Raw genomic sequence first — 15,635 nt, 5'->3', positions numbered from 1 at the left:
GTAAGATGTTTTGCATTCATGACCTGGATATTTTTGTTTTGGTGCCTTTTTAATGATTCACTTTTCAGGTTGGGACTCCGAAGTGTCTACGGGATCTTTTCTCTTTTACCAATTGGTACAGTTTGCATGTTTTCCTGCTTGTTTTACAGGTCAGTCGTGTTTTTTTTTTAAGCTTCTTCACATTGTTTTGAGAAGTGCTCTGCTAATGCCTTTGTTGTGACATTCAAAAGCTCTATTTTGTGCAGCAGCTTATTGTTAAGTCGTTTTTGACGGAACAGTTTGCATCATTCTCCCAATTTAAAGAAATAGGCCGTTTGTAATCCTTTAATGGTAAGTCACTGAACAAAGAGAAAAGCAAAAATGTGATGAGCAACGCTTCGGGAAAAGGCAAACATGAGCACAGATAGAAAAAAAAGAGTAGGAATTAAGTGCCACTGTTGCCTGGACATAACACTGTTTTATCATCTACCTGCTGTATTGCCTGAATCTGAGGGCATTGGTGAGAGCTGGAAAAGAAAAGGGAGTGATGCTGCAGTTAGGAAGTAGGAAGACGATACAGAACAGGTCCAGTTAGGCCATAGTATTTATGTCTGTTTAATTTCCTGGGAAAAGGCTGATTATTTTGCCTAAATATCTCCTAAAGGCTGATAACATAATCGGCTTCGTGTCAATTTATGTTGCTCTTACCTAAAAACTAAAAGACTTGGTTGATTTGGGATAAGCAAATTTTGGCTTTTTTTTTTTTTTTTGAGGATTTGCTTATTAAATACCATCTTAAAGATATAATATTCCTTAAGATTAATATGTACATTTGTCATATGGCAGACTGTTTCCATACTGTTTCTAGGCGTTTTATTTCTTAGATAATAATAGGTCGGAATCAATGCAGCAGTGCTTTAAGAGAAAGTAAGACATTTTAACTACTCTAGTGGTGTGGCTCTATTTCACTCTGTTGGTCCGCCACTTTAGGTCGTTCCCAAAATATCTCAACAGCTTATTGGAAGTATTGTAATGAGAGTTTATGTAGACATTCATGGTCCCCAGAGGATTAATCCAGCTCACTTAAAGAGATCCCCTGACTTTTCCGCTTGTGCTATCAGTATGTTGATATTTTGGGTTTGGAATAAAAAGTCTCTACAGCTACTGCTTTGGATTCCTAGAAAATGTTGTACAGACATTTGTTGTCGCCTGAAAACAACCCTTACCCACGTTGGATATCCCCAAACGTTTCTCCTAGCACCTTGTAACGTTGACTTCTTTTTTTGTTGTTTTAGGAAATATCCTGAAAACTACGATTTGTTGTGAAGTTTGGTGACGGACATGGTTCCCAGAGGATGAATTACAAAACTTTTATCCCCTAACCAGAACAAAATTAGTTTATAACACTGAACCATGGTGACAAACTTACAACCATCGAACCTGCTGCCATCAACATGCCGGTTTTGTTAGCATTTAGCTCAAAGCGTTGGTATGGTACAGCCTCACAGAGCTGCCAGCATGACTGCAGTCTTGTCATGACTTTAGCATTTTTGTGATCAAATACTTTCATTTGTCAGGTTTTAATTAAGTTGCTGTAACTGATTGCCCCCTTCAAAAATTCAGATGTTATATCCCTTCTTATCATCATATAAAATGACTTGTACCATGCAGGATGGAGGATTTCATCCACCCTCTGCGTCAAGTTCAGCATTGTTCAAGCAGGGAAACCAGACAGAGTTGCATCCTGCTGATTTGTGAGAAGACACTCTGTGCACTGACAATTTAATGCCCTTCAAGAGGAGTTTTGAAATGACTCACAAAAAAAACCCCTCAGCATATCCATAATCTCTGTAGCGATGCCGCACATGATGTTCCAGATCCGCTGTGTAATTCCTGCCACATGGTCGCATTGTTTCCTGGTGTGTATGCGAGCCAGTGTCAATATTACATGACGAAAAGCTTTGTGTATCCTCAAGACTGAAGGCTTGGATATTAATGAACAATGTGTCCTCAGCGCTAAAGCAAAGAGAACTGGAGCAAGAAATTACACCCGTTCACCCCTTACCCCCTCCTCCGCCTCTTCCTCCTCCTCCTCCTCCCCTCCTCCGCTTCACTACCTGTGTTTCTCAGTGGATTTCATCACCACTGGAGGCATGTTCACTTGATTCATGGAGCAGATAAAAAGAGGAGCGTGTGGATTATGGGGTCTGACTCTTGACACATGAACACAACACACATTTGTGGCTCGGTGTGTCTCCAGACGACTCCTCCTCTCATCTCATCCCAGCCAGAAAATGACCTAGATTCTCCAGGCTGCTGGATGTGTTTACATACACAGAACACTGATGACATTGTCAGTCAGAGAGCATCACTCTCAGCAGCGAGGATGCTTTTACTGTAACCAAAGCTCCCATCCACCTCCCATCACGATGAAATAGTCTGCAGAGCCACGGATCCCCGCTGTCCTCCGACTGCATGCATGATGGTGTTAATGGCTATTGATCCTTCCGGCTGGCAGACAGCCAAGATATCCTGATGTTACTCCTGCTAAATATATTTATTTTTGCACTGAATCACAAGCAGCCCTCCGTTATTAGACACCACAAAGGTCTTAGGTCTGAAAAAAGGTTTACATCTCTCTTCTCTCCCCCGTCATGAATATTCAAAAAAAAGGTCAAGTCCTTGCTCTCCTCCTGAGCTCTCTATCCTCCGTGACTGTGTCCTGAATAATCTGTCCCTGATTCATCTCTTGTTCCAGAGCTTGTTCCTGCCCCGGCTGTATTTTTTTTTTTAATTTTTTTTTTTTTTAATTTAAAGCCGAGGTGGGAGGGGTAGAACTAATTGGGATTTGTTTTGTTCAACATCTGGCCACGCATCAGCCCTAGATTTTTGTTTACGCCTCAGTTATATCTCAAAGCGCGGTGTGCACAGATTTCACTTGTGTATCTTCATACTGTGCTAGATTAAAGGACACACAACTTTGCCGGGCAGAAAGCTCCTCATTTCTTTCTCTATTAAATCTGTTATCCAGCGCCTGGCCTAAATACAGGACACGATGTGCACAAAACTACCTCTCTGCCATCTTGTATTGAAAAATTCCTCTTTCATAGCTGTTGTGTTGTTGCAGTGACGCTGATTAAGAAGTGTTTTTTGGACTTATCTGTGTTCAGTTTGCATGTTTTCCCACTTTTTCATGCAAGTTTCCTCCAACTGCTCAAAGTGGATTGGAGACTTGATAGACGGGAAGCCTGTCTAAAGTGTCTCTCTACATTCAACCCGATGCATGCTGGGATATGCTCCAATGCCCCCCTGACAATGAAAAGGAGGAAGGTAAAGAATATAAATCAGTATAAGCACAGACAGAACGATGCTGTTTGCACACAGAGAGACATAAACTGTGAGATTCTTCTTTGAGGCTACAAAAACACGATGTTTTTTAATGTGCAGACAATTATCACAAATCACAAATATGCTGTAAGTAAAGTAAGAGCCACTTCCTGCGGACCAGCTGAGAAGAGCAGGGAACTGGAACAGTTCGGCCGCTGTGGGAAAACTGCTTGACTTCAGAGGGTTAAATACAGCTCCGGCTTCACTTCCCTCCAGGTTTCCTACGGTGTTGGAGATTCAGCTGACTGCACCTGATCTTAAATTGAAGCTTTTTACAAACTCGGTTTAAGCAAGTTACTGGTCAAACATTTAAAGCATATTTATGAAGCTGACATGCTGATTGTAAAAATGTAGGAACTTTTTTCTTTCACAGGTAACCAGCTAGTTAGAGAAAATGAGATGATGTTGGAAAATAAGCCTAAAAAATATCAGCTTGAGTTGTTGTATTTTATGTATTAATATTTATGACATATTTTAATTTGAAAGGTCTACTCTAAAAAACGATCAATTATTTGGCATTATAATAAATGAAAATATCCTCAAATGAGGGGCTGCAAATCATATGATCATCATAGCACAATGCTATAACATTTTGTATCCCAATGATGAAATGTTCCCTCATGCTCTTGAAATACATTTGCAACACTGCTCAATTTCTTTATTCATGTAGTGATTGATGTCACAAAAATATTTGTATTATTTTCTTCTTGTTCATTGTAAGCCTTTAACTCTACACAGAGATCTGCTATTTGTTAAGCAGCAGCTTTAGTTATTGCGCAAAGAATAACTGGCTTTCTATTGGAAAACAATCTGGAGCATAAAAAAGTTAAAAAAAAAAAAAAAAGACAAAGAAACAAATCCTAAGAGATCAGATACTAGTGATGGAAGAAGCACTCAGATCGTGTGCAATGCAAAATAATATAAAAAGGGCTGCAATCAACATCCTTCTAAAATATTAACACTCAATCAAAAATAAAAGTACTCATGCTGTAGAAAAATGCCCCCTGTGATCAGATTAAGTGGTTCTAGTTTAGTCCACATGTTCCCAACTGAGAAGTCGGGCCCTTTCAGAGGGTCACAATAAATCTGAAGGTGATCATAGAGAACAAAGAAAAAACAAATAGACTGTTTGGATCAGTTAATGAGTTATTGGAATGAAGCTGGAGCTAAAACGTGACTGGACTATGCAACTATAAACACGGAATAAATCAGTCTATTCCAATATGTTGTATTCGTTATAAAATCTTAATCTACAAAGTAATTACACACTATATGTCTAATAAATGTGGTTTAGTAAAACGCCCAATAATACCTTGTGAATTGTGGTGAAATATTTGTCTAAAGTAACAGAAAATGGAAATACTGATGTCTAAAATGTAACTAAGGATTGTACTTAAAAAATACATCAATGAAATAAATGTTGGCGTTTCTAAAAGAAAACGTTGCAATCTGCAAACACTTTTCTCACCTTTGTGTGTGTGTGTGTCTTGTGGCACAGTGACATGTCTGCAGTTCCATCAGAATCTCGACACCGAAAAACTGGAGTGAGTCTGTTGTTCTCTGATGAAAAGGAAAATGTCATGATTCCTAGCCTGTAAGTGACGTGAAGGGTGAAAGAGCAGGTGTGTGTGTGTGCGTGCGCGTGTGCGTGTGCGTGCGCGTGTGCGTGCGCGTGCGCGTGTGTGTGTGCGTGTGTGTGTGTGTGTGAGACAGTGCTGATGCCTAAGTGACTGATAACTCTCCGCTCCAAGCTGAGCTCAGTTTCAACCTCCTCAGCTCTGTCCTGTATAATGCCAGGTTGCCATGGTTACCCTCGCTCTTCATACAAGGAAATGTTGGGGGGGGGGGGTAAAAAAAAAAAGGGAAAGATTTTCTCCTCCTCTCCTTTATGACACGCTCTTGCGAAGCTATCCTGGGGAGTTGAGAGCAGAGTACTGACCTGGCTGTCGAGCAGTGAATGGAATTTTTTGTGAGAGGAAGCGGTGATGGAGAGCAGACATTCAGCTGCCTCTTCCAACACAAACTCCTCTCCTCAAACTCCCCTGCAATGTACAACTGTGGCTGAGCTGATTACCTCTGCAAACTCATTTTCATCCTTATTAGAACAACTAATTTCCATTTCCACCACATTATCTCTGAGTGCATGCCAGAGTTGCCTTTAATCTCTCCAGCGCTCTTTGCAATAATGACCTCTAGTGGTTCCTGTGAAAACAAACAAAAGAAGCTCTGACTCACACACACACTGGACCTGTTTGTAAAAGATGTCTGGATGAAGAAAGATGTCACACTTTTGTTTTTGTTTTCACGATGATGCCAAAAGAAGAATCTAACAAACGCTCTGCAGCATTAACATAAACCCGATCATCCTGCGAGTGACATCAGACTTACACTTGGAGACAGAAGTTAATCTTTTTATTTACAGAGTTGTGGTTTGAGCCAAGACAGACAGACCCAGGAGTAAACAGGATGAGACACCCGCAGGCGGGGGATCAGTTTCTACAACCACCCACTAAGACCCAGAGTTTCCTATATGAGGGCCTCTGCATGTCCCAGGGTCCCCTTGTAAAAAGCTGTTTTTAACGCTCAACTAAACTGCACCTCATTTAGCAGGAAGGTTTTTGATTGACATCCTTTCATTTGTCTTTATTGTACTGTCGGCAAAATATTTAAAAAACTGAAGACATGAAGACCTTTCTACATTGAAATACGAACCAGCATGCATTCTGGCACTGAGTATAGAGGACGGTCCAGTTCCAGTAATGGGCACTGATGGATGTCTGACCTACTTTGAACATTTTATGCCCTGTACAAGCTGACCCCAGCGGGAAGAGGAAGCAGCCATTAGTGGATTACTAATAATAAAAAGCAGTGTTAATTTTTCCCATTGCCAAATGCAAATTAATTTTTCATGAATAATGAATTGCATGAAATTGAATGACAGTTTTCAATAGGTGTCAGTATAACATTATGAGCTAAATATAATATTACAACCTACAATTACTTTCATAGCAGAAAAGCCCTTTAAAGCTACATGCTGCAGCCATGAAAATACAAGCAGTAAGATCTAGACATGAAATAATCTGTCTTTATTCAGTGTGATATCGTACACAACACAGGAGGTGGACACATTTTTTTTACAATTATTTAATTTTGAAAAAGCTGCAACAAAAAAAGGGTTAAACTCGGCAGTCATGTGTTATTTTTCAGCTCCCTTATATTCAAATCTTCATGTTTCTGAAGGTTATCTACTTGAGTAATTCTTCTTCGTTGTCATTTCAGTTTGCTGAAATGATATTTAAACTGACACATTCAATATTTTTGCAGAATGATGAATGACACAATGAAAACAGCTGCCTGACGTATCCAGAAACAACACTGACGAAGATGATGATAGTGAACCTGAACAGTGAGGCTGCGAAACAATGAGATGAAGGAGGCTAAAACGCTCCACAGAGCTGCACAGGCAAGTGATATTTCACCTTTTATTACACTTTTGATCCAATACAAAAGCAATAAATTAGAATAGCCTTAATTAAAGGACATAAATGCTTCTCCCACCTTTACATTTTGCAGTATAGTTTTCACTGGCGCACCTGCAGACCTGTTTTGCATCATCACTTTTCCTTCTGTAATTGACACTGGGCTTAACATGGTCCGTTTTTGTGGACATGATTATTATTATGCTCCTTTTGTGTTCATGTCCTTTTCTGTCCTTTAGTGCAGGCAGGCCTCCTCTCTCAGGTTTAAATGTGACCAGCAGAGGGCAATAAGTTAAAACTTCTTCTCCAAGCCCGCAGACAGTTAACACAGTTCTGTAAAGGGTGCTTTTATTTTGTTGCATTGTCACACTGTGACTATCTGCTCTATTAAGATCCATTTATACCTGAAGTAGAAAATCCTCCCAGATGCTGAAAAACACAGATAAAAGTCCTGGATTACTTAATACACCTTTAAAATGTCACATCCGCTGCAGGGCCAAAGTGCCATTTTCATGTTTAGTAGAGCTCATTCAGTGAGTCAGTTTTATAACACAGTCTGTTTATTTGTCATTAGCAACAGAACATAATGCAACACCTGCAGGTAAAATCCAAAACCTCGCAAACAAATGAAAATATGTCAAACATCAGTTCATAGACTATACAAATACTGTCATTGTTAGTCATGCAGTTACACTAACAGGGGCAGCAGAAGGAGGAAGACACAAAGTATTTCCAGACTGAATACCGTAAAAAATCAGGCTGATTCACTGCTTTATATGTAACTTCTTCACCACAAAAGTAAAATGAGTCACCAAAAGACTGAGTGATTCAACACGACCCGTGTCCAGCGAGTAGTGTGTCAGCACGTATCCTGCTGCTGATCTCAATGCAAAATTCACCTGCAGTTTCACAATTTGTCATACCCGAGATTCATCAGTGCTGTTAACGTAGCTTTCTTTTTCACTTAATGATGCTGAAAATGAAAAACTGTTCCTGCTCCTACATACATTCTGCACCGCACCTCATTTTTTTCTTTTTTTTTTTTTTTTTACAGACAATCCCCCACATTTATTCCCTCTGACATCAAAACCTGTTCAGAGAGACACTCTGTCTGCCTCGGTGCTGTAGTCCAGCAGTGAAAAAATGTTGGGATTTTTGCACTGCAAAGCTTGGGAGAGCCATCAGGAGCCCAAAATATGCAGACAGAAAGCAGCATTGGCAAATGGTGAACGGGTGATATAAGAGGAGATGTGTTCTGTGCCAGATGTCCATTAAATATAATTTATAAATGCATATATTTATTCAGTTTATTTGCTCACATTTTTAGATCAAAACAATTCTAACACATTTTCCTCACATGACAATCTCACATTTCATTCAAGTGATATTCTTACTAAGAAAAAAATATATGGAAGCAAAGCAAAGCTGCCGGAATTTGAAAAGTATTCTCAATATTGAAAATCAATTACCACTGAAGTTAAAGCATTGAAATATATTATATTGAAAGGGGGAAATGCAGGTTTTGCTGTATTCAGGGTTCGCAAATTCAAAACTTCATGTAAGGTCAAAAAATTTAGTTGTTCTGATTTGATTTGAGAATTTCAGACACTAAAATTCAAGATCAAAAACTTGAACTTGAATATTTGACAATACGGATAACAAATTCACTACTAATAGAGTCGATCGATGTGCTGTCACTCGTGATCCAAGAAAAAAAAGTTTAGGTCAGCCACTGGAAACTTTAATTTTCTGTCTAAATTTGTGAAAAACAACCAATTAAATCAGGTTTTTGTCACAAATTTTAGAGAGGAGAATTCAAGCCACATAAATTCACATTCATGTTTTCAAATGAAAACATTTCAGTGCAGCAAGTTTAGTGGGACTGAAATTTAATTGCTCAGTAGTGGTTCAACCTTCAGTTGCTTTTTGATTTAAATCATAGACATTTTGTACTTGCATATCAGGAGATGATGGAGATCTCTTGAAGAGGAACCGGTGGCTTTTTGCCAAGCCTCCTCCAAATTTTCTTTGCAATCATGTAACTCTTAGGTCTTATATTGACGTTATCTACTTTTCATTCTTATCATCAAAGAGCTCAGAAGCTTTAAACTCCAAGGACAGCTGCAGAGGTGATGTAACCACTTCATACTTCTTTCAGCTGTATAACTGGACATGGTGCTCATTGAGAACTTTTTAACTTTGTGTAATACGGGGAGATTTTAATGTCTTCACAATTCAGTATCAAAACACATTCAGTTTCTAAAAAGAAGTTTATTTTCAAAAGGCAAACCACGTACACTTAGAAATACAATATTTTTCTTCTCTTAAGTACATGTTGTTGTGTTCTGCTGTCATCGAGCACAGCATGACGACTCTATGACTGGTTGTGGTTTTGTCCAATTCTCCATTTGCTTTAAGTATAAACATCTTGGTCTGTTTAAAACGGTCTGCTGCCAACAAATGCACGCTCCTGTTTTTACATTTCATCACTGACCCATTCAGGCAAAGATTTCCCTCCCAGTTTGAGAGAGACTGTTATATGTGTCATAAAAGAAGCATCTTGAGGCCATTTCAGCCACTAAAATGAACAGTCTGTTGTGTCTCCAAATTACAGCTGTTAGATGACTTCCATACAGCACTGTGCGATGTAAGTTGTGCAGTTGGAATAAGAGAGACGCCAGGAGCAGTGGAACAACTGCGTGACAGCAGCCAAAGCAAAAAGGAATTATAACATTGCTGCGAGACATGCAGATGGAGGCTTGAACATGAGATAAACTGGGAGGATTAAAATATTGGACTTTCTCTCTCTCTCTCTCTCTCTCTCACATCATGGCAGAAAAAAAAGAAGAAAGAAGCCTGGAGCTTCTCACCAGCCCAATGCTGCATGACTGCAAAAAGTCTCAGCCGGGATGAGACGAACATCGCACAATCCGTATCCGCTGAAAAGGCTGTTGTGTGACAGCTGGAAAAACAGCGCTGAACACTGTTGCTCATCCAGTTCACTGACACAACTTCCGACATTAAGACAGATGGAAAAACACACCCTTGCAACAGCTGCGACACATTTTATACACACTGATGCAATAGAAACTACAAGGCAACGTTTTACTTTTTAATTTAAGTTTAATAGTTAGACTTTTTAACAGACACTGCAGCTCCAGTCTGAACAGTCAGTTCACCCTCTTTATCAAACGAACCAAATAATGTTCATAAATACAATAGATAATACAGAATATCAGTCACTTTTATTCCCCGAATGCCACCAACAATCCAGTCACACTTTAAATACATAACACAACACAACTCTCAGAATTTCAAAGAAAACATTTAGTTTATAATACATTGTATTTCATAGTCAAAAACTGCTACCAAGTCCATTGTAATTTCCAGTGTATTTTATAAAGGTAAAGGTTTTCTGCAACAAAAAAAAATCCCTAATTTAAGTTAAGTTAAATCGTGAGGGGGAAACATCTTTTACTTCCTAAAGATAAGTAATAAACAATGAGTTACTGGTGTTTTTGAAAGCGTTATCCTGCTAACTACTCATATTTGACTCTACTGTGAGCATGATGCACATGCTGGGCTGTTCCTCTGAGTTTAATTTAGAAAAAAAACACAGCAATATTTTTTTATTCCGCTGGGTATCAAATCATAGATGTGGGAATTTTGGGAAGTTTTCACAATAGATTTGAGAAATGAACATAACCAGTTAGATACATTTATGTGAGGTGTCGAACCCTGTTTCCTCCTGTTTTAAAACAGCCTCTTGGTGCAGAGAAAACCTCAGATATTTGAATGCTGTCGCAGTTCATTAACTGCGACAAAAAGCTGAAGACTCTTTTGGGACAGAGTCTCACTGAGCGTCCAGTCTTGCAGTCTTGTCCGTTCACCGCGTCTCCACTGTGTTGTGCATCGAGATGCTGGCCTCCTGCTTCCTCTGCCTCTTGTGCCTCCACAGCAGTACGGCCAGCAAGAGGAGCAGCAGGAAGCCCAGCGCTCCCCCGATGATCCCTGCAGTCAGAGGCAGGGTGTTGTCCCTCGGCTTGTACGCCATACAGGACCCATCACTGTCTCCAGCTTCATTCACAGCAAACACACAGACTTCCGCTTTATGGACTATGTCACCGAGTGCGCCGCTCCTCTGACGCCCCGTGAACCTCTGCCTTTCTTGCCCTCCGACTGTCACAATATAGGATGTGACGTGTGAATAAGGTGCACACCACTTGAGTACAACCTCCGACCCGTTCCAAGACACTGACTTCATGAAGGGCGATTCTGGAACCACATTACGTAGAGTGAACCCTGGACACAAGCAGCCAGTGGAGGCAGCCAGGACAGCGCAGGGTGCCTGCCCCTCAAAACAGGGATTGTAGTTGCACCGCTGGATGGTCTGTCCATCTGGAAGCGCTCCCACGGGCATTTCCTGGGTGACTGTATCGTCATAGTAATCCGGTGGTGGCATCTCAAGGTCCTCTGTCGAAAACCCACTTGGTGTGAGTGTCTTCATGGGATCCATCGCTGTGGCATGTGATGTAGGCAGGGGACAGTAACCTCTGATGAAAACCAGACATACGATCACAAGGGGAAAAGGAAGGTCCCTCATGGCGGCCATCGAGCTGGGGATCATGAAAAGAAAAATTCCATCAGTAAATTTGAAAATCTGTTTTTGTGCACAGGAATGAAGCGTGTCAGCCCCTTGGGTTACCAACTATGTCTAGATTCACCGAATCAGTTTCTTTTGGTCTCGTATGAAAGAGCCTGAATAAGGACATAATGTTATTTCTCCCCTGATTCTGCGTCTTTTAGCGATTATAGACTGCAGAGGGGAGGACTATGTGGAATGAAATAAAAGACTTAAATACGGGCCTAGTTTCCATTGGAAAAAAAAACAACTACTTCACGAGGAAGCATCAACTTTTCACTATACCAAAACAACAAAATATTGACTTTTAAGCAGTTGAAATGTCTTATTCTGTGGTGTTTGTCAATGAGTTACGCTGTTGTATAAACAACTGCTTGGAATAATCCTCATTAGTTATATTTTGGAGGTTCTCTAATTCAACATTCCAGGCGGTATTGCACAACAGGTCCAAATGCCTGCACACCCAAGACACAGCACAGCCTTGTCAGCTGGATCCAGTTACAGGAAAGCTGCCCACATGTGCAATTTACACAAGAATTCACAAAAACATAACTGAAATACGCTGTGGTCATCACGAATGGAGAAATAACAATGTAGCCCATTCAAAACTCTCCTCAGACAAGACTGTGTTTAAATGCATTGAAAACTGAGCGGGAGCCCCCATTGAATACTAATTTAAGTGCTCTTTGTTCTTACCACAGCTACCGTGCCTTCAACACTGAAACTGTGGAAGAAAGTAAAAGATTTGAACTTACCTGTTGCTTACAGAAGTTTGTATTCTTTATCTGAACGTGTTCGAGCTCCTTTCTCCTCGTCTTTCCTCCACTTGCTCCCTCTCTTGCTTTCTCCCTCACTTATATGTTCCCCATCTGCTCAACAATCACCTCCTTCTTTCTGCCCTCCCACAGTCCCCCCTTCTTCCTGACCCTTCTGCACCAGCTCCACCTCCCTCCTTGCTAAACGGTTAAGCTATGTGAGTGACTGTGCACGCTATTACTGTTACACTATTATTATTAAATTCTGATTAAGTCAACCGCATGAATTCTTGTTGCATGCTTTCCGAGCAGGTTATTCAGAGCGTGTCTCTCGTTAATGAGCACTTGTTTTCCTTTTAGGGGCAAAGGAAATTAAATAGGATTGGAAATTCTTTGTGTAGGGGCCTTGATCCATTGAAACTTTGTCATCGCTGACATGTATCAGCGTGCAACAACCAATCCCGTCTTTGTGTAGCCACCATAACCTCTCACCTAAATAAAGTAGATGGCTACACCTGAAACACTGCTGTGAAACTGAAAGAGCTGAGGAAGAAAGATCCTAACTGAACTTGTTCTGGAAATCATTTTGTAATGTATGAGACTGTATCAAGCTGATACCTAAAAAAACCCTCAGAAATGAATTCAAATATGATGATATTATATGGTAAAATAGCAGGTAGTGGTACTCATCAGGTCCCGTTTAAGAGATCTGAATGAGATGCTTTGTTCGTGTGAAAATGAAACTTCATGTGACAGCTGTTGCTTTAAATCCAGATGCTCATCGCATCTCCACGCTGTCAAAAAATGACCACAATTAGCCGGCATTGTCCTGTAGCTGAGAAATTCTGACGAAGCCAGCTCAAAACTGACTTGACACACTGAGTCACTCAATCTTATTCCTGATAAAGTACGCACATATATTGTTCTTGCCCTACGTGTAATTCAGCAGAAACCAATGTCGACAAGCACAACCTCATGAATACCTCAAATTTCATTTTGTTAGTTTCTTTCCTGCGTGTGCGTCCATCAGTGGGTGTACGAATGTGTTTTGGATGCACTGTAAGTACATACATGGGAGAGTGTGGGTGTGTAAGTGCGAAGGAGATGCATATATTTGCATACAGGATGTGTGTGGGTAATACCATGTATACATACGTATTGTGTGATCCAAGCTGGGTTTATGTATTATCTTTCAAACTAATACTGCTAAACACATATGTTTTTGCATTATTTCATAATAATTGTGTTTATTTCAGCTGTTGCAGAGTGAGTCAGGAGTGGGATTGAAAGGACTTCATTCCCAATCAGGCCACAAAGAAGCTGAGACACAAACTTGTCTGTATAATATTATAATAAGATGGCAGAAGAAGCTGTTTACTGGCAGAGGTGAAGTCACACAGTAAGAACTCTTTCTATGGAAGTGACACAATTTCAGGCGGCAGATGGTAAGTGTTAGATAGGTTGTTACATAAGTCCACAATGCATTGCTTCTAGTTAACCACAGACGACGTCAGTTTTTCCCTAACCACTGCGGCTGGCTGGGCTGGGACTGTTTTCCTCATCAGAAATGACTTCATAAGGAATACATTATTTTTATTTATGAATTGGAAGCCGCCCAGTTGAATACCACCAGGTCCTTTTATAGCAGGACCAGGACATCTTCTGAAGTTTGTAAGAATTAAATAAGTATGCCAATTTATTTCCACATATTATGGTCATGTAAATCATTGTTGTGATTTTTCATACAACTACAGGGGAAAACAACAATAACTTGCAGTTGCAGCCTCAGCCCACAGTCTTTCTGTATGAGGCGAAGGACTATTATTATCAGGCCGATTCATTTCATCTCTAAAACATCCAGCCTTCTTACTGTTAAATACAAGCAGAGATGAGGCACACATTTTCCAATAATAATGTGATGAATTTATCAGGCGCAACTCAGCGAACGGTGCAGCTCGTGATTTATCTAATCTTTGTGAAAAAGAAAGAATTAGGTGATGGGTAAAACTCAAGTGTTTTCATGTTAGTGAGGACATTAATTCTGATGATTAATGTAGAGGCGCTGACCTCAGTATCATTCATTATTTAAGGAGTCTTCAGTTCAGTCCATAAAGGCTGCACAGTAATTATAAGCAACGCAGGACTATATCGTGAATAAAGCAGATCTGGTCCATATCTTTCGTGTAACTGTAGCTGCTTGACATTTAATTAGTTTTCATGATGGACTGCACTGACAATGAAACGGGTCATCTGCGCAGTATCAGAAAGTTAAATGATGACTTTGGCCGGTTTCCCAAATCAAGAGGGCCGCAGCGTTTAAGACGCAGTCTGCAGCAGCCTGTGGAGGACAGACGATGTTCTCTTTTCCACATTTACAGTCTGTGTAACCAAGAGGTCGGTGACATGCGGGTATTTTAGACTCTGAACCCTGACACTATCATTTAAAAGTCGCTTCTTTTCTCTCTCTCTCTCAAATGGCTGCTGCACTGCCGCACTGCCGCGAAGGCATGGAGCATTTTTCACCCCGAAAGTGACCTACAGGCTGACAGGCAGAGCGCATATGACGTAGCCTGTACCCTCGTGGTTCTTTAATAAACGATTTGGTAGACATTGATTTAAACTTATATAAAAGATATTATCAACATATATGTAGGCTATATGGAACCAATCAACGGCACATCATTTATTTATTGCAATGTCCTGTAAATAGGCTACATTTTACTTTTGTATACGCCTATTTATTGTTGGATTAAACCATCATTCAATTGAATCTTTATTCAATATGGAAAAAAATAAAAATAAATTTAGGCTACTGTTATTTCCAAGTTTCAAAGGCTCATACCTTCACATCCTTCCTTCTAAAACGCGAATCAACTGAACTGTGTAATATTTGATATATTCGATGAACATTGAAGTAATAAAAAAATATTTTTTTTTTTTTACATTTCGCACAGCTGTGCCAGCCACAGAAAAGATGAGATTAGATTTTGTTTATATAGCGGTAGTTCAGAATAGTTCATATAGATGGAGAGAAGAAAGGAGGAAAGTGGAGGTTTACAAAGAACAGATAAGATTGAATTGAAAATACACGTCTTGGTATGCAGAAGATAATATAAATACCTTTATTCAAAGAGTCGTATGTGCTGTGGAAGTGTTTTAGGCTATGTTGTGTAGGCTATATATTGTAGGCCTATGTTTAAAGGCATTAACTAGGTTATTAAATAGGATATTTTTGATAACGTTTGGTAACATTATAAAAGGAAAAGGAAGCCCACCTTCGTCTGACTTCTTAAACTCGCCTGTCGCGGGACGAGACTCCCTTCAAGTCAAAGCGCAGGGTGAAATGACCAGGACGTCAAGCTGCTTGGTTGACGTCATAACTGCGCGACGGGC

The 15,635-nt window shown here is 40.0% G+C and overlaps 1 protein-coding gene across 3 annotated transcripts; it reads right to left on the bottom strand.

Annotated features, from left to right (window-relative positions):
- Positions 1 to 10,438: 10,438 nt before the first annotated feature.
- On the bottom strand, positions 10,439 to 15,584 carry LOC138631453 (uncharacterized). Of its 3 annotated transcripts, none has more exons than XM_069716410.1 (2): positions 15,518 to 15,584; positions 10,439 to 11,461 (listed from the first exon to the last, which is right to left on the bottom strand). In XM_069716410.1, exon 2 carries the CDS (start codon positions 11,455 to 11,457, stop codon positions 10,732 to 10,734), a length of 726 nt encoding a protein of 241 aa, XP_069572511.1. In that variant the 5' UTR covers positions 11,458 to 11,461; positions 15,518 to 15,584; the 3' UTR covers positions 10,439 to 10,731. The 3 variants fall into 3 exon arrangements, with proteins under 3 accessions (XP_069572511.1, XP_069572508.1, XP_069572510.1); XM_069716407.1 differs by lacking the exon at positions 15,518 to 15,584 and adding an exon at positions 12,243 to 12,363; XM_069716409.1 differs by lacking the exon at positions 15,518 to 15,584 and adding an exon at positions 12,254 to 12,363.
- Positions 15,585 to 15,635: the final 51 nt, after the last annotated feature.

The sequence above is a fragment of the Brachyistius frenatus genome, unplaced genomic scaffold (genome assembly GCF_029030835.1).
Source record: "Brachyistius frenatus isolate BFR_SWC_R1_liver_20210118 unplaced genomic scaffold, ASM2903083v1 Contig_157, whole genome shotgun sequence".
Taxonomy (NCBI): Eukaryota; Metazoa; Chordata; class Actinopteri; family Embiotocidae; genus Brachyistius; species Brachyistius frenatus.
The sequence above is the reverse complement of the archived record's forward strand: the minus strand, read 5'-3'. Positions and strand labels throughout refer to the sequence as shown.